Source organism: Dipodomys spectabilis, unplaced genomic scaffold (genome assembly GCF_019054845.1).
Source record: "Dipodomys spectabilis isolate Male_0828 unplaced genomic scaffold, ASM1905484v1 ptg000231l, whole genome shotgun sequence".
Classification (NCBI taxonomy): Eukaryota; Metazoa; Chordata; class Mammalia; order Rodentia; family Heteromyidae; genus Dipodomys; species Dipodomys spectabilis.
Genome location: NW_024870908.1, coordinates 6,999,207 through 7,016,092, shown reverse-complemented (window position 1 = coordinate 7,016,092; position 16,886 = coordinate 6,999,207). Strand labels below are relative to the sequence as shown.

Genomic DNA, 16,886 nt, shown 5'->3' with positions numbered 1-16,886 from the left:
GCGAACTTTCCATCTGGAGTCTCAGAGCGAGGCTGTGCTGAAGCATTCTCCCCGCCGTTCGGGTCCGAACCGAGTCTCCCGCGATGAGGAACAGAAAGCGGGTGATTCATGGGGGAAGAAACCGGAACAGGCGCACACCTGGGTCAACTCATCACGGGCAGCGCGGAGCACTGTGTCCGTCTGGCTCGTTGGTCTAGGGGTATGATTCTCGCTTAGGGTGCGAGAGGTCCCGGGTTCAAATCCCGGACGAGCCCTGCCTTTTAAGGAAGGGCGTGTTCTGGAGTCCTCTTCCAGGCCAGGCTGCGGGGACGCTCTCCGGGTGTGCCCGGCCGATCCTGACTGGTAATTGCTGGCTTGATGATTATAGCCAAACTGGCACCAGCCCTCCGTCAAAGTACAGCCCTGGCACAGGCTGCTGTGTGTGACTGCCGCTACTGACAACCTGGTGATGTCTTTTATTCTACACTTATTTTTCCTGGAGCTGGGTGTGAATCTTCCTCCCTCCACGACCCACTACTTAGGGAACTGGTTTCTTTTTCTTCTACTTAAAAAAATGACTAGATTACAGGGAAGGACTTCACAGTGACCTTCCCACACCCTAATGGGCCTGGTTCCTAAAGCCGCCATCGAGGAACAGGAAGGATCAAGAAGGTGCTGTGGTGAAAAAGATCGCCCAACGTGGGGCTCGAACCCACGACCCTGAGATTAAGAGTCTCATGCTCTACCGACTGAGCTAGCCGGGCAACCGAGGAGCTTTTGCACGTCTTGTTTGACACTTAGGGGCGCAGAACAACCCCAGCTGACACACTCTGGGCGGTGTCTTCTCCGAGGGGCTGTCAGGCACCGGAGTCTGGCTCAGTCTGGAGCGAATGGCTCCTGAGTAAATGCACCTAAGGAGAGGGGAGGCCCAACAACTTGGAAGTGAAAAATTCACGGTGAGGAGGGGTGTGGGGAGAGGGTGGGATGAGCTGGAGGGTGTGGGGAGAGGGTGGGGATGGGGTGGAGGGGTGTGGGGAGAGGGTGGGGATGGGGTGGAGGGGTGTGGGGAGAGGGTGGGGGTGAGGTGGAGGGGTGTGGGGAGAGGGTGGGGATGGGGTGGAGGGGTGTGGGGAGAGGGTGGGGTGAGGAGGAGGGGTGTGGGGAGAGGATGGGGATGGGGTGGAGGGGTGTGGGGAGAGGGTGGGGATGGGGTGGAGGGGTGTGGGGAGAGGGTGGGATGAGCTGGAGGGGTGTGGGGAGAGGGTGGGATGAGCTGGAGGGGTGTGGGGAGAGGGTGGGGGTGAGGTGGAGGGGTGTGGGGAGAGGGTGGGGATGGGGTGGAGGGGTGTGGGGAGAGGGTGGGGATGGGGTGGAGGGGTGTGGGGAGAGGGTGGGGATGGGGTGGAGGGGTGTGGGGAGAGGGTGGGGGTGAGGTGGAGGGGTGTGGGGAGAGGGTGGGGATGGGGTGGAGGGGTGTGGGGAGAGGGTGGGGTGAGGTGGAGGGGTGTGGGGAGAGGATGGGGATGGGGTGGAGGGGTGTGGGGAGAGGGTGGGGATGGGGTGGAGGGGTGTGGGGAGAGGGTGGGATGAGCTGGAGGGGTGTGGGGAGAGGGTGGGATGAGCTGGAGGGGTGTGGGGAGAGGGTGGGGGTGAGCTGGAGGGGTGTGGGGAGAGGGTGGGGATGGGATGGAGGGGTGTGGGGAGAGGGTGGGGATGAGCTGGAGGGGTGTGGGGAGAGGGTGGGGGTGAGCTGGAGGGGTGTGGGGAGTGGGTGGGGATGGGGTGGAGGGGCGTGGGGAGAGGGTGGGGATGGGGTGGAGGGGCGTGGGGAGAGGGTGGGGATGAGCTGGAGGGGTGTGGGGAGAGGGTGGGGATGAGATGGAGGGGTGTGGGGAGTGGGTGGGGATGGGGTGGAGGGGTGTGGGGAGAGGGTGGGGATGGGGTGGAGGGGTGTGGGGAGAGGGTGGGGATGGGGTGGAGGGGTGTGGGGAGTGGGTGGGGATGAGATGGAGGGGTGTGGGGAGAGGGTGGGGATGGGGTGGAGGGGTGTGGGGAGTGGGTGGGGATGAGATGGAGGGGTGTGGGGAGAGGGTGGGGATGGGGTGGAGGGGTGTGGGGAGAGGGTGGGGATGGGCTGGAGGGGGCGTGTGTGTCAGAATCACCGAATTTCAGGCCCTGAGGTAGCTTGAGAATCATGGCAATGGACAGCTGCCCGGCTAGCTCAGTCGGTAGAGCATGAGACTCTTAATCTCAGGGTCGTGGGTTCGAGCCCCATGTTGGGCGTGTGCCATTTTAGTTAGAGTTTACACTAAAACAGGAAGGAAGTGGAACCCACCCAAGAAATTCCTTTGTGACCCATAAATCTCGATGGTTTCAGATAACACCTCACCAGACGCAGTGTCACCAGACCTGGTAATCCTTGGACCAGGTCTGTGGTTATAGACCTGGAAATAACCGCCAAGAGCAAATCCCTGAAGGCCCCACCATTAAAACCGTGAGAATACAAGTTTGACATTTACTCAGTGCGTATTATTTATACCGTGAAAGGAATAAGGCAGAGGCCCTGAGCGATTCTGCTGGTCCTCCGAGGCCCGAGGGTCCGCAGCGCCGGAGCCTCACTGCCGTGCGGGAGGGCCAGCCCTGCAGGCGGCCTGGTGCGGTGCCTGGCGCTGGCCTCGCTTAGGGCAACACGCGGGTCTCTGGCGTTCTCCGGCCCCGCGGGCTCGCGCTCATCTGGGCAGCTCCGCTCGGGGCCCAGATGTGACTGCATTTGTTGTTGTTGGGTCGTGGTTTCGTTTGCACCGGGGCTGCTAGGCCAGTACTTTGTCTCGGAGCTCAAGGTGTAAAAGAAAGTAAAGAAATAGAAAACAAAGCACTCAGGGCTCGTCCGGGATTTGAACCCGGGACCTCTCGCACCCAAAGCGAGAATCATACCCCTAGACCAACGAGCCGATGTGCGTCTGTTCCTGTCCTTGTTTCTGTCCTCCTGCTCTGCCTCTAGCGCAGCTGGGCCCTGCGCGGGGAGCTGGGGCTCGGCCGGGCACGCGGTGGGACGCGGGCGCGGGGCGCGCGAGGCGCGGGGCCCCCTGTGCCCCTGGGCGGCCGTCGGGGGCGCCTGGCTCCTGGGGAACCCGCATTGGGGCTGTCCCGCCCTGCTGACGGCCCAGACGGGGCCCCTGTCCCTCCCCTGGCTAGTGACCTGGAGCGGGGGTACCCCGGCTGCTCCCGGGGTCCGGGAGGACGCGAAAACGCCTCCTGCGCACCCCAGGGTCGGGGGACGCGAGCGCGGGGCGCAGTCCCGGGCGTCGGTCAGTCCGTCCGTGCGTCCGTCCTGAGGCTCCGGCGGGCTGGCCGAGGACAGCGCGGGCCAGCCGCGCCCGGCTAGCTCAGCCGGCAGGGCGGGAGACTCTTCGTGTCGGGGTGGTGGGTTCGAGCCCCGCGTTGCGCGCTCGTGTCTGGCCGGGAGCGAACGCAGCCCGGCGTCCCCGCCGGCTCCACGCCCGCTTCGGTGCGGGAAAGCGGCCCGGAACCCTGACCCGTGGCGCCCAAAGGGAGCGTGGGCCGCGCCCGGAACCGGGAGCTGCCGTCGGGGCTGCCCGGGCCGCGGGTCCTGCTCCGGAGCGCGCCCGCCCGCCGGGACCGGGTCGCTTCGGACGGAGGAACCGCGGGGCGGGGCGGGGCGGGGCGCGGACGGGGAGCGGGGCACGGGGCGCGGGGCACGGGAAGCGGGGAGCGGGGAGGACACCGCGGGCGGGGAGCGGGGAGCGGGGAGCGGGGAGGACACCGCGGGCGGGGAGCGGGGAGCGGGGAGGACACCGCGGGCGGGGAGCGGGGAGGACACCGCGGGCGGGGAGCGGGGAGCGGGGAGCGGGGAGGACACCGCGGGCGGGGAGCGGGGAGGACACCGCGGGCGGGGAGCGGGGAGGACACCGCGGGCCCCCTTTTCCTTTGGCGAACCCCCCGCGGGAAGCTTTCCGTCGGGGATTTCCTCCTTGGGACCCCGCAGGGCGGCGCTCCGGCGGGCGCGGCTGCCCCTGCCCGGGCGGCGCGGGCGGGGTGCGGGGAGGCGGGGCCGGTGACCGCGGCCGGCCCGGGGGCGGGGGTGGGGGCGGGGGTCCGGCGGGGAATCTGGGGCGGCCGTGGGTCCCGACGGCCGGACTCCGAGGTGGGGGGGATGGGAAGGTGGGGGAGGGCGGGGTGGGAGGAGATGGGGACAGGGGGTGGGAGGGGGTGGGGGGTATGGGGGTGGAGGGGGTGGGAGGCGGGGTGGGAGGAGGAGGTAGGGGGTGGAGGGGGAGTGAGACGGGAGGAGGCGGGGGTGGGAGGCGGGGGTGGGAGGGGGTGGGGTGGGAGGGGGAGGGGAAGTGGGAGGGGGGCTCGTGACGCGCCCGGAGCGCAGGGCCGCAGGCGCGCGGATCCTCAGCCCTGAACCGAGCGAGCGCCGTCGGGTCGGGAAGGAAGCCTGGCCTGGGGCCGCGGGCGGGAGAGGGGCCGTGGGCTCCGCGGTCCCGGGGCCTCGGGGTCTGAACCCTGAGTCTCTCCTCACCGCCCGCGCGGGGCCCGGCCCTGGACGCCACGACGCCCAGAGGGACGGACAGACAAGCGAGGCAGCGCGCGGCTCGTTGGTCTAGGGGTATGATTCTCGCTTAGGGTGCGAGAGGTCCCGGGTTCAAATCCCGGACGAGCCCGCTTTTACTGAAAAAAACTCCTCCCTTCCCCCCTGCGGCGCGGAGCCCCGGGGACCCCCCCTCGGAGCCCCCTCACCCCTCGGAGCCCCGGGGACCCCCCTCGGAGCCCCGTCACCCCGCGGAGCCCGGGGGACCCCCCTCGGAGCCCCGTCACCCCTCGGAGCCCCGTCACCCCTCGGAGCCCCGTCACCCCGCCACCCCGCGGAGCCCCGTCCGACCTGCAGGCTCGCCGTCGGGCTGCCGGGCTTTCGGGACAGACGCTCTTTTTCTCCCGTGCCGGGCCCGGGCCCGGGTGTCGGGATGGCGGCCCGCGGAGCCGCCGGGGCCCGGGCGGGGGCGCCGGGGGTCTGGGACCGGGGACCAGGCGGGGGTCGGGGTGGGGCGCCGGGGCGCTGGGAGTCGGGGTTCGGGGTCGCGGGTCGGGGGTGCGCGTGGGCCGGTCGGGAGCGCCGGGCGTCGGAGGTCGGGGTCCGGGGTCCGGGTCCGGCCGGGGCGCCCGGGTCCCAGGCTCCTCCCGGCTCCGTCCACGGCGCGGCCTCTCCTCCCCTCCAGCAGCTCAGGAGCCTGGACTTCCTTAACCCTCGGCCACCCCCCAGGTGCGGCCCGGCTAGCTCAGTCGGTAGAGCATGAGACTCTTAATCTCAGGGTCGTGGGTTCGAGTCCCACGTTGGGCGGCCTCCTTTTTGGCGAGGCTCGTGCGCCCTCCACGGCAGCAGCGGCCTTAGCGCCGGCCTCGTTCTTCCAGGGCCTTCTTGGGGCGCCGGGTGCCCCGCAGCGACGCCCCCCCCCCGGGCCGCCCAGCCCGGCGCTCCGCCTCCTCCCCGGCTGGAGTCCCACCGCCGGCCGCCGCCCTCGGGTCGCCCCGGCGGCCATGGCCCGGCTCGGGGACCGGAGACTGCCCGGCTCGTTGGTCTAGGGGTATGATTCTCGCTTAGGGTGCGAGAGGTCCCGGGTTCAAATCCCGAACGAGCCCTTTTCTGTTTACATCCGTTTTCTCGCCTCGGGGGTTGATGTGTGAATCCAGAAATTAGGCCTCAAAGAGTGCGTTACACACACGCACACTCACGCACAGTCATCCCAAAGCAAACTCAGAAGGCCTGCATTTGGCCTGGCCCTCGCTGGTTCTGGGGTCCGGAGGGCGTGGACACCCCAGGCAGGTCCCCTGCCAGGCCAAGAGAAGGCCCCTCACCAGCCTCGGGCCTCAGCGGAGGAGGGCTGCGATTACACACCTGCACCACGAGCCCATCTTAAATATACGACACGGGATGTGTGTGTGTGTTTATTTAGAAATGTTTGTATATAATATCTATAATGTCCACAGGTACTCAACACGAGAGCCCATCCATCCTCTCATCTAAGTGGGGATAACCGCTTTATTAAAACAGTTGCAGAGAATTGACCCTGAGTATAACAGACAAATACTCCACCCCTCCACCACACCTTCGGCTTTCAATGGTAGCGTAGAAGCCATTGGTCTCCTGGCCCCCTTCCGCTGGCTCATGGTTCTCTGGTTTGCCAGGGTCCCCACCCACACCGGATAAAGAGGATTTTGATCCTGGAATCTCGGTTTTACTGGTGGAAGACAGCCTTCACGGTCTCCTGCCTGGTTTAAGACATGAAGGAATTTCAGGGAGGGGACCACGAACTAGCAGCCCTGTTTCCTGATCTGTGACCCTAGGCCTCCCCGGGCCCAGGCCTGGTGACCCTCCTACCTCCCAAAGCTCTCTGTCTTTGCAGCTGTGGCTTTGCTGAATGTCCACCACTGGATGAACTGCAAGCTGTGCTGAATAGGAACACTGTCCCGAGTGGGCAAGTGTCCTGGAAGAAATGCCCAAACCCATTCCCAGGCTGCCTTGGAGCTACCAGTCCTCAGGCATTCCTTCTGACCTACATACAAGAAGAAGCTGAGGATCTGCCCCAGTGGCCTAATGGATAAGGCACTGGCCTCCTAAGCCAGGGATTGTGGGTTCGAGTCCCACCTGGGGTAAACTTCTTTGGCAGTGTTTTCTGGCGTTGTTCCCTTTTGGAATGTAGAAATTAATAACATGTAAAAAAGCAAGTGACCAAAAAAAAAAAAAAAAAAAGCAAGTGACAAGAATTGGGGGCAAAGATGAATTTGATGAATTGCAAACTGAGAAGACTGTAGGACCACCGTTCAACATGACGCGTTAAACACGAATTCTATCATGTCCAGAGTGGACACCTCTCCATTCCACATATGGCAAAGACTTCATGATTCAGAGGAGGCCGGTAGTTTTGCCAAGATCATGTAACTGGAAATGGCGCAGCTGGGGAACAGGGTTCAGGTGTGTGAAGCAGCACAGGTTGCGTTAGTATCTATGTAAGTTCACATGCTGCCCAACACACACACCACCGAGTGTGACTTTCTGTATCCAAAGGGTTGTTGCCAAGGGTTCCTCTCAGGATTGGATTACTTTCATTGATGCCAAGTCGTGAAGTAAGAATTGCGTAACTGAACTGACAGGTCTATTCTCGGCGCTGAGCTCCAGAGACCCGAGGAAGAGACAGGACAATTACCCTGCACTCATCTTTAACAAGGCCCTCAGGGAACTTTGCCCTAGTGGCCGCCAGGGCTCGTGTGCAAAGCCTGCCCTGCAATCTCCCAGATGTCCTCTGCTGCCCGCAGCTGGGTCCACACACTCCATGCAGGCTTAGCTTGAAAACACTGACAAGTCCTCCCGCAGAGCCATGATGTCTGGCCAGGCCTGACCGAATGAAGCAGGCCCAGAACTTCAGATGGCTGAGGCTGCCCTTTGTCTGGGTAAGTGTCATGAGTAACTGGTACTGTGGGGTGAAGCCACACAGGGCTCTCTGCTTCTTTTGAGTAGAGCCGTCAGAGCAGTTAGAAAGTCATCAGCTTCTGTCAGGACCCATGTCGGCCTTGCCTTTTTTCCAAGACCTTGATCACGAGGGACACAAATTGGCTTCGTTTCTGTGCAAACCTCCGGCTTATTTCCTCTTTAATATTACAAAATAGGCTCAGGGAGCCCAGTGCAACATGCTTTATAAACAAGATATAAAATTATTGAGCCGGTGCTGGTGGCTCACGCCTGTCATCCTAGCTACTCAGGAGGCTGAGATCTGAGGATCATGGTTCAAAGCCAGCATCTGGGAGACCCTTATCTCCAATTAACCACTAGGAAACCAGAAGGGGTGTTGTGGCTCAAGTGGTAGAGCGCTCGCCTTGAGCTGAAGAGCTGAGGGACAGCGCCCAGGCCCAGAGTTCAGGCCCCATGACTGACAACAAAAAAACAAAAATAAATAAAGTTATCGACAAAAAGGCAGGAGGAATATCGTTGTTATTAATATTATTGACACTCAGTTACCCATAGCGGCGCAGGGTAGTAAGGTGTGACGTGCTCAGATCCAGAGGAGGAAGCAGGAGGCTCAGTATATGTTTGTTTCCATGACAATTGCTTCACATGTGTTCTCTGGTACTCATCAACAAGCCTGAAGTCTCTCGTTTTTTTCTTTTTCTTCTTGAACTCTGGGCCTGGGCCCTGTCCCCCAGCTCTTCAGCTCAAGGCGAGCACTCTACCACTTCAGCCACAGCGCCACTTCTGGTTTTCTGGTGGTTTATTGGAGATAAGAGTCTTGTGGACTTTCCTGCCCAGGCTGGCTTTGAACCTCGATCCTCAGATCTCAGCCTCCTGAGTAGCTGGGATGACAGGCGTGAGCCACCATCACCAGGCAGCTGAAGTCTCTTTATTAAGAGACTTATAACTGTGGTGTTTGTTGTTTTTTTTTTTTTTTAATTTTAAATCATGCTATTTAAAAACATGAGGTGGTCATAAAACTTTCAACCAGCCCAAAGGATTAAAGAAAGACACCTCAGCCGGGCGCTGGTGCCCCGCCCAGCCATAAACTAAACGCACTTTGCTAATCAAGAGATGGAGCTTACAGAAAGCCGGCCACTGGCCGCAAACAGTGATCAAACGTCTAATGTCCAAGTATGTCTCAGCTCACCCAGTCTTCCTGCAATCTTGTTTTCTGTTTGTTTGTTTGGCTAGTACCAAGGTTTGAATGCAGGGCTTCACTCCTGCTCAGATGATGCCTTGCCACTTGAGTCACACCTCAGCCCAGATTTTTCCTGGTTATTTTGGAGAGGCAATGTCATGGACATATCTGCCCAGGCTGACTCCTGACTGAAATCCTCTGGAGTCCATGTTCCTTAGTAGCTGAGATTATAGGCATGAGCCACTAATACCGGACTATGCTGCTGCTGCTGCTGCTTTTGCTGCTGCTTCTGCTTCTTCTTTTTCCTCCTCCTCCTCCTCCTCCTCCTCCTCCTCCTCCTTCTCTTCTTCTATGTGCTAGTACTGGGGATGGAACTCAGGACATGGGTGCTGTCCCTGAGCTTTTGTGCTTTTTGGTGATTGAATGGAGATGAGTCTCAAGGACATTCCTAGGCTGGTTTTGAAATGTGATTTTCAGATCTCAGCCTCCCGAGTAGCTAGGATGACAGGCGTGAGCCACCGGCGCCTGAGTCTGCAATCTGATGTTTTATATCCACCATCACTTCTAGGACCTGTAAACTTGCCCATTTTCTCTGTCTCCAGAACCAGGCTGTCAGCACTATGAGAGCTGCAAACCGGTCCAGCGTGTCGGAGTTCCTCCTCCTGGGACTGTCCAGGCAGCCCCAGCAGCAGCAGCTCCTCTTCCTGCTCTTGCTCACCACGTACCTGGCCACCGTCCTGGGAAACCTGCTCATCGCGCTGGCCGTCAGCACAGACGCACGCCTGCGCAGCCCCATGTACTTCTTCCTCAGCCAGCTGTCCTGCGTGGACGTCTGCTTCTCCTCCACCACGGTCCCCAAGGTGCTGGCCAACCACATCCTCGGGAGCCACACCATCTCCTACCCTGGCTGTCTCACGCAGATGTATTTTGTTTTCCTTTTCGTGGACATGGACAACTTCCTTCTGGCCGTGATGGCCTATGACCGCTTTGTGGCCATCTGCCACCCCTTACATTACACAGCGAAGATGACTCCTCAGCTCTGTGCGCGGCTGGTCTCTGGGTCCCGGGTCGTTGCCAGCCTCAACGCGCTGTTGCACACCCTGCTGATGGCGCGGCTGTCCTTCTGTGCGGACAATGCCATCCCGCACTTCTTCTGCGACGTGACGCCCCTCCTGAAGCTCTCCTGCTCAGACACGCGCCTCAACCGGCTGATGATTCTCACCGAGGGCTCCGTGATCATGATCGCCCCCTTCGTGTGCATCCTGGCCTCCTACGTCCTCATCGCCGGCGCTGTCCTGAGAGTCCCGTCCCCCAGGGGAAGGTGGAAAGCCTTCTCCACCTGCGGCTCCCACCCGGCCATGGTCTGTCTCTTCTACGGCACCATCATCGCTGTGTATTTCAACGCTTCGGCCTCACACTCCGCGGAGAAAGACACAGCGGCCACAGGGCTGTACACAGTGGTCACCCCCATGCTGAACCCCTTCGTCTACAGCCTGAGGAACAGGGATTTGAAAGCGGCTCTCAGGAGAGTGGTCCCCAGGCAGATGTCCTTTTACTGATGGCTGTACCACAGATCTGTCAACCAAGCAATCTTTGCTACGTCACTGAGGTACTGTGGTGTGTTTGTCAAAGTGTTTAATGAGCTAGAATAAATGCGCCAAGTCTGCTTATTTACAATGTTGCTCTTCTAAATTTTTCAGGGAAAGCTGGCTTCCAGAGCTCACAATGGGAGGCTAGAGGGGCAGGAGTAGGAAGGCAGCCTGGCAGCCCCAGGCCCATCTGGGTTCTATATTGACACCCTGTCTTAGAGAGAGAGAAAATAGGGGAAAGGGTGCTGTAGCTCAAAGTGGTAGAGCGCTGGCTTTGAGCAACAAAGCTCAGAGACAGCATGCGGATCCGGGTTCAAGGCCTATGACAGACAAAAATACAACATGATACTTGTTTCCACATGCTTTATTTTAAATATTCTTACATTTTCTTCTTTCTACCTGCGTATGTAATTCAGTGGTGCAACATTTCACAGTATTACTAAAGCTTGATTCCCAGAGCCACCAAAAAACATGGCAGTTTTCCTTCCTTCCTTCCTTTTCTTCTGGAAGTTGATTTTGAGAGCTTGATCCCTACCTACACTGCCCAGAAAAGTCTTCCTCAGTGACATCACTTTGAAAGCTTACATTTCACTCAGGTGTTTACTCTTTTTTTTTTTTTTTTGGGTCCGGTCGTGGGGCCTGAACTCTGGGTCTGGGTGCTGTCCCTCAGCTCTTCAGCTCAAGGCGAGCGCTCTACCACTTGAGCCACAGCGCCACTTCCGGCTTTTTTCTTTTTTTGCTTATGTGGTGCTGAGGAATTGAACCCAGGGCCTCAGGCATGCAAGGCAAGTGCTCTACCACTGAGCCACCTTCCCAGGCCTCAGGTGTTTACTCTTACGTTTTAGAAACGCTCTGTAAATTCTCAGCAGTGACTTTCAGTTTGGGCTGCCCGTTAGTATCACCTGAGTAGCTTTGACAATGTACATACATATGCTTGACCCAACGAGTCATCTCAGTGGGATCTGGGAACTGGTTGTTACCCATGTTTACCTTCCCTAGGGAGTGTGAGTATACTTTCAGAGTTGATATTACATGACTTTCCTCGTTCTTCAGGACTTCTCATCCTGAAGACTGAGCCCTCAGGCATCTATGGCCTCCAATGTAGGTAGAGGCAATACAAGTGAACGATTTGGGTCCTTGGCTATGCTGTGTGGGCCACAGCTTTGTATTGAGCAGGCTAGTCCTTTGCTTATAAATCAGTTTTCACTTTCTCAGCAATTTTACTGTCTTACATTGGCAGGTATGTTTAGTATATGTTTTTAATTTTTCAAGGAAAGACAATTTGTATTCTTTCCATATGCCTTGTTTTCCTCTCCCAGAGGAGCAAATCCGCCCTGAGCCATCAGGACTAAAGTCGTCGGTGCCCTGCTCTTTTCAGAGCCTTGGCTCACTGTTGTGGGCTGAGGCTGTCATTCCTCCATTGGAAGCTTCTTCAGAAAACTCCTCCAGCCCCTGAACATGTGTGACCATCTCATGTGCTCATTCATCCTCCCTCTCCCTCCTCCTCCTCCGTTCTCCACAGAGGGTCCTGAGATATTCCGCATTCAGATCTCCTACTTCCACAGGAGATCTGACTGCTGGCACTGAGGAGGTATGATCTGACTTTCAACCAGGATGTCCTTTACAAAGGTGAGCGTGGCTGGGTGCCAGTGGTCACGCCTGCAATCCTAGCTACTCAGGAGGCTGAGATCTGAGGATCAGAGTTTGAAGTCAGACTGTGTAGGAAAGTCTATGAGACTCTTATCTCCAATTAATCACAAAAGAACCTGGAAGTAGTGCTGTGGCTCAGGAGGTAGAGTGCTAGCCTTGAACAAAAGAGTTCAAGGACAGTGCCCAGGCCCTGAGTTCAACCTCAGGACTGGCAACAAAAGAAAAAGAGATAAGGTTGAAGTTGGCAACCAGAGCCATGTGCCTGGCACTTCAGCTAAAGTCTGGAGGGTTGTCATTCTATGCCAGCCAGGGCAGAAAAGTCTATGCGACTCCATTGTCAATGGCAGAAGCTGGGTATGGGGCACACACCTGCCATTGTAGCGACAACAGGAAGTCTAAGATTGGTAGACTGAGGTCCAGGCACATATCCAGACAGGAAGTGAAACCTTATTCGAAAACATAAAATAAAACCTACCACCCTCAAGTGCTGGAGGCATTGTTTAGTAGTCACATGCCTGCCAAGCAGGCATAAGTTCAAAGCTCAACACTGCCCAAAGAAAAAAAGAATTAAAAATATGTGAGATTGATCAATGATCAATGGATAAATGGATCCTCTGGGAAGGCTGGGCCTTTGTGCTAAAGTTTAGAATCAGTTTGTCCACCAGAGATTTATGCACTGATCCTTGATATAACAGAATTGAGAGGTACTGGGGTTTTTGTTTTATTTGTTTTGTTTTGGGGCCTGAACTCAGGGCCTGGGAGCTGTCCCTGGGCTTTTGTTCTCATGGCTAGTGTTTTCCACTTGAGCCACAGCTCCAGGTTAACTGGAGATAAGAGTTTCAAGGACTTTCCTGCCTGGGCTAGCTTTGAACCATGATCATCAGATCTCAGGAGCTAGGATTGCATGCGTGCACCATCATTGCCTGGCTGTGGTGTTGGCTAGTTAAGAAGAGAGGCCCAGGTGGGCGGGGATTCCATCACAGGCCACCATCCTTGCAGAGGACTGGTGTGGTTTTTGAAGGGTTGGGTTATTTCTAGGGAGAGAAGGTCGTTATAACAGAGTGAGCCTAAACCCTTACCGCCTCTTACCTTCTCTTAAGGCCACGTGACTTGTTCTGCACATGCTTCTGGTTACTTTTGCACACATTTCCAGCTTGGCATCATACACCACCTGTGACATAGGCCGGAGCCTTGGGCAGATGCCAACACCAATGCATCTAAAATTGTTAGCCAAGCACACCTCTTTCCTTCATATATCGCCTGCTGTCAGGTATTCTGTGCTAACAACGACTCAAGATAAGTTACAAGGACAGGCATCACCTGCATTATTGCTAAAAACTCATCCTCCCGGGCTCCATCCAAGACCTCCAGATTACTTCTGTGAATGTTATTATTTCTCAGTCTAGAAACTTCCCGAAATTTCCAGTCCAGCAGACTGTACTGACACTGGAAAAGTATCTGCAGAGAGGTGGCCTGTCCTAACAGCAATACTAAGATTTGTGCCTGGTGAATTGGAGGTAGCTTCTCTTTATACTTAACCTGATGACAGAACAAACTAGGAACAGACTCAGAAATGGGCATCCAATGTATGCACAGCGTTGCTCAATCTATCTGAAGTGGAAATACAGCCCTCATACTAAATGCTTTAAGGGAGCTAGTCCAACTCTACCAATCTATACCTTACCCTCTGTCCCCACAATCTGCTACTGCGTCTGGGCCCAAAACCCTGTTCCGTACATGAGAGACGAGGGGGAAACCACTCCTCTCAGACACTACGACCACGTCCTCCTTTCTCATAACTGACTTCAAACTTACACATCTCAGCTGACATCAGCAAGGTGATGACATGGGAGGTGTTGGGGAATTTCCTCTGGGATTTATCTCCAGACTGCTTTATCCCCAACATGTGACCCAGGGCTCCCTCGATGTGCTTCTTCAGGAGGGTCCCCCGGGACCGGGAAGGAGCCGGGTCATTTATTTTCTGCGTGTATCTAATGAGACTCTCAGGAAGTCTAGTCCCCAGGGAGCCACGGATGTGACTGTACATTCTTGTCTGATCCACGCCCCCCCATCCTGCTCCAAACATCCTTCTTGTACAGAGGGCTACGACCATGAACGTGAAGACTTTCCAATACTTAAAGAGTGACACTGACCAGCCACTCCAAGGTAAAGAGCACACAGGGGCCCACACCACCAAGCCGGCCCGGCGCCCTGCCACGGTGGCAAGACCAGCTTAGTATTAGTGCGTAGTGTTCTGTCAGGCACCCCCTTGGCTAACGCTTCCACACCTGAGAGCAATTGCAACAGGGGTGAACTGGACATTCGCACAATCGCCATCCGCTGATTCTCTTGTGCCTGTTAGCTGCTGCGGGGGGCGGGGGGTGCATGCCTAGGGACTTTTCACAAAGAGCCGTGTGGTTGTAGGGTTATGGCTGGGCCTGCATGCCGCTCTCATGTTATGCTTTCTAATGTGAGAAGAATGAGTCCGGCGGGGCCAGCAGCACAGAGCACTGGGCGTTGGGAATTCGTGTGGTGGGAACTAGGGGCGGCTGGGCTGCAGCGCCAGTCATTCCGTGCTAACCCTCAGCATCCACAGTTCTGCACTCTGCTTTTCTCCTCCCACGGCTGAGAGAATGAGAGCTGCAAACCGGTCCAGCGTGCCGGGGTCCTCCTGCGGGGACTGTCCGGGCAGCCCCAGCAGCAGCAGCTCCTCTTCCTGTGCTTGCTCACCACGTACCTGGCTACCGTCCTGGGAAACCTGCTCATCGCGCTGCTGCCAGCACAGACGCACGCCTGCGCAGCCCCCCGCGCTTCTTCCTCAGCCAGCTGTCCTGCGTGGACGTCTGCTTCTCCTCCACCACGGTCCCCAAGGTGCTGGCCAACCACATCCAGGAACACAAGGGAGAATAAACACTTTTGGCGGAGGGTGCGGAGAGAGACATCAGTATCTGGGCTCTGCTGAAGTGCTGTCAGCTGTCAGGAGAGGATGTACTTAAGGCGGATGAGATTCCAAAGAGAAAAATTCTGACTGGCGATCCATGTATTTCATGTAGGGGAAGAATACGTCTGAGCTGAGCTGTTATTTGGCCAAAAAAAACCTGCAGTAACTCCCATCCACCACCTCCGGTGGATGTCTGGTTATTTTTGTGGCGATGCCAATATTCATGTTTTGGGGCTGAGACTTCATTATAGAATGTTTACATGTAAAGAAAATGAAATGTCACTTTAAATTTGACGTGTGTGTCACAACTGAGGAAAATGAAATGGGTTTTTAGCAAGCGTGGTTTTTGTTTCAGGAAAGGCAGGAGTGTAATGATCCGAAGACTGTGATATTGTCTTTGGTGGCTGTGTTTTCTTCCAGCCAACACTCAAGGTGCCCTATTAGTACTGGTCATCAGAAGTCAGGAGGTGCTGCCCTGCACCAGAAACGGATCTGACTTGTGCTAACAGAAAGCAAAAACTATTATCAAGCTGAGTGCCAGTGGCTCACACCTGTCATCCTAGCTACTCGGGAGGCTGAGATCAGAGGATTGCGGTTCAAAGCCAGCCTGGGCAGGAAAGTCTGTGAAACTCTTATCTCCAATAAACCACCAGAAAACCAGAAGTGGTGCTGTAGATCAAGTGGTAGAGTGCTCGCCTTGAGCTGAAGAGCTGAAGGATAGCGCCCAGGCTGAGTTCAAGCCCCACGACTGACAAAAACAAAACAAAACCAACAATTATCACTGCATTTCCTATTTTTCTAAAGATTATTTTGACTCATATGTATTCTTTGGGCAAGATATATTTGAAGCCAGAGTTTAACATTCTGGTGCATAAAAGAATTGGTATCTGTAGTAGTCATTTGTGCATAGCTGTTAGATCAAAATAATTGAGTGTGCATGAGTGCATGTATGTACACACAGTCACCAAGCTAAGGCACTGGTAGGGTTGAAGGTGAAACTGGTTCAAGTTGGAGTGGAAAGAAAAGACACAGCTTGCCAACTGTGAATCAGAACATTGGTTTTGATTACAGAACCAATAGTTCTGTAATAGGCTACCATTTCTCTTGCTGCTATTCAAATATTGATTTCTAATTTCTTCATTATAACTTGATCGCTTTAATTTGTCCTTGTACAAAGATCATTTTTGATATGGGAATCCAGCTAGCAGCCCAGGCTGGCTGTGGGGCCGAGATCTTCCCGCCTCAGCTCCCAGGTGCTGATGACAGCTAGGCAGGTGCTATAAGCAATACTTGGCTGCTTCCTGGGTGTGCACGTGGGTCCCACAAAGGAGAAAATGGGGCAGCAACTCCCATACTGTCCTGGCAATCCCTGTGCCTGGGCCAGAATAATAATGCTGTGGTCAGACAGTCTGGTCCCTGGCTTTACAGGGCACTGTTGATTCAAAAGACAAATTCATTAAAGGGTAGTTTTGTGTGTGTGTGTGTGTGTGTTGGTACTGGGGTCAATGTTTGCTCTTGGCTGGAACCAGTTGTAGCTCTTTGTTCATCAACTGGAGATAAGGATTCTCTCGGATGGGCTGGAAAGGTGGCTCAGTGGTAGAGCGCTTGCCTTGCATGCATGAGACCCTGGGTTCGATTCCTCAGCACCACATAAGCAGAAAAAGCCGGAAGTGGGGCTGAGGCTCAAGTGGTAGAGTGCTAGTCGATAGCTGAAGAACTGAGGGACAGTGCCCAGGCCGAGTTCAAGCCCCATGACCGACCAAAAAAAAAAAAAAAAAAAAGGATTCTCTGGGATATGCCTACCTCAGCTAGCTTCTGACTCCAACCTTCAGATACAGGCCTCTAGAGCAAGTAGGATCGCAGCCTTGAGTTACAAGCACCCAGCTGTAAGGTTCTTTTTCAGTTATGGTTTTACAATAATGCTTTAGGGCTAAACAGAATCATAAAGCCTAATTCCTTCAGAATGCTTTGTGTTAAAATACAATTTTAATACAATTATGTTAAAAACAGAAAAATACCAAGTCAGGAAATAACTATTATTTGATGATAAACTTTTACCAC

At 56.0% G+C, this 16,886-nt stretch overlaps 1 protein-coding gene and 8 non-coding genes across 9 annotated transcripts; 7 read left to right on the top strand and 2 right to left on the bottom strand.

The window, feature by feature from the left end:
• The first annotated feature begins 182 nt into the window (after nt 1-182).
• Trnap-agg lies at nt 183-254 on the top strand. The gene has a single exon. It is a non-coding gene; the product is annotated as a tRNA-Pro (tRNA).
• Nucleotides 255-670: 416 nt separating this feature from the next.
• On the bottom strand, nt 671-743 carry Trnak-cuu. Its single transcript has one exon. It is a non-coding gene; the product is annotated as a tRNA-Lys (tRNA).
• Nucleotides 744-2,189: 1,446 nt separating this feature from the next.
• Trnak-cuu lies at nt 2,190-2,262 on the top strand. Its single transcript has one exon. It is a non-coding gene; the product is annotated as a tRNA-Lys (tRNA).
• A 596-nt stretch (nt 2,263-2,858) lies between these two features.
• Nucleotides 2,859-2,930, bottom strand: Trnap-ugg. The gene has a single exon. It is a non-coding gene; the product is annotated as a tRNA-Pro (tRNA).
• Nucleotides 2,931-4,595: 1,665 nt separating this feature from the next.
• Nucleotides 4,596-4,667, top strand: Trnap-agg. Its single transcript has one exon. It is a non-coding gene; the product is annotated as a tRNA-Pro (tRNA).
• A 601-nt stretch (nt 4,668-5,268) lies between these two features.
• Trnak-cuu lies at nt 5,269-5,341 on the top strand. Its single transcript has one exon. It is a non-coding gene; the product is annotated as a tRNA-Lys (tRNA).
• A 227-nt stretch (nt 5,342-5,568) lies between these two features.
• Trnap-agg lies at nt 5,569-5,640 on the top strand. The gene has a single exon. It is a non-coding gene; the product is annotated as a tRNA-Pro (tRNA).
• A 941-nt stretch (nt 5,641-6,581) lies between these two features.
• Nucleotides 6,582-6,654, top strand: Trnar-ccu. Its single transcript has one exon. It is a non-coding gene; the product is annotated as a tRNA-Arg (tRNA).
• Nucleotides 6,655-9,265: 2,611 nt separating this feature from the next.
• Nucleotides 9,266-10,204, top strand: LOC122123720 (olfactory receptor 1361). Its single transcript, XM_042698138.1, has one exon. The coding sequence runs from the start codon at nt 9,266-9,268 to the stop codon at nt 10,202-10,204; it is 939 nt and encodes a 312-aa protein (XP_042554072.1).
• Nucleotides 10,205-16,886: the final 6,682 nt, after the last annotated feature.

Coding starts and splice junctions, on each gene's coding strand:
- LOC122123720 (XM_042698138.1), top strand. CDS start 9,266: ATGAGAGCTGCAAACCGGTCCAGCGTGTCGGAGTTCCTCCTCCTGGGA.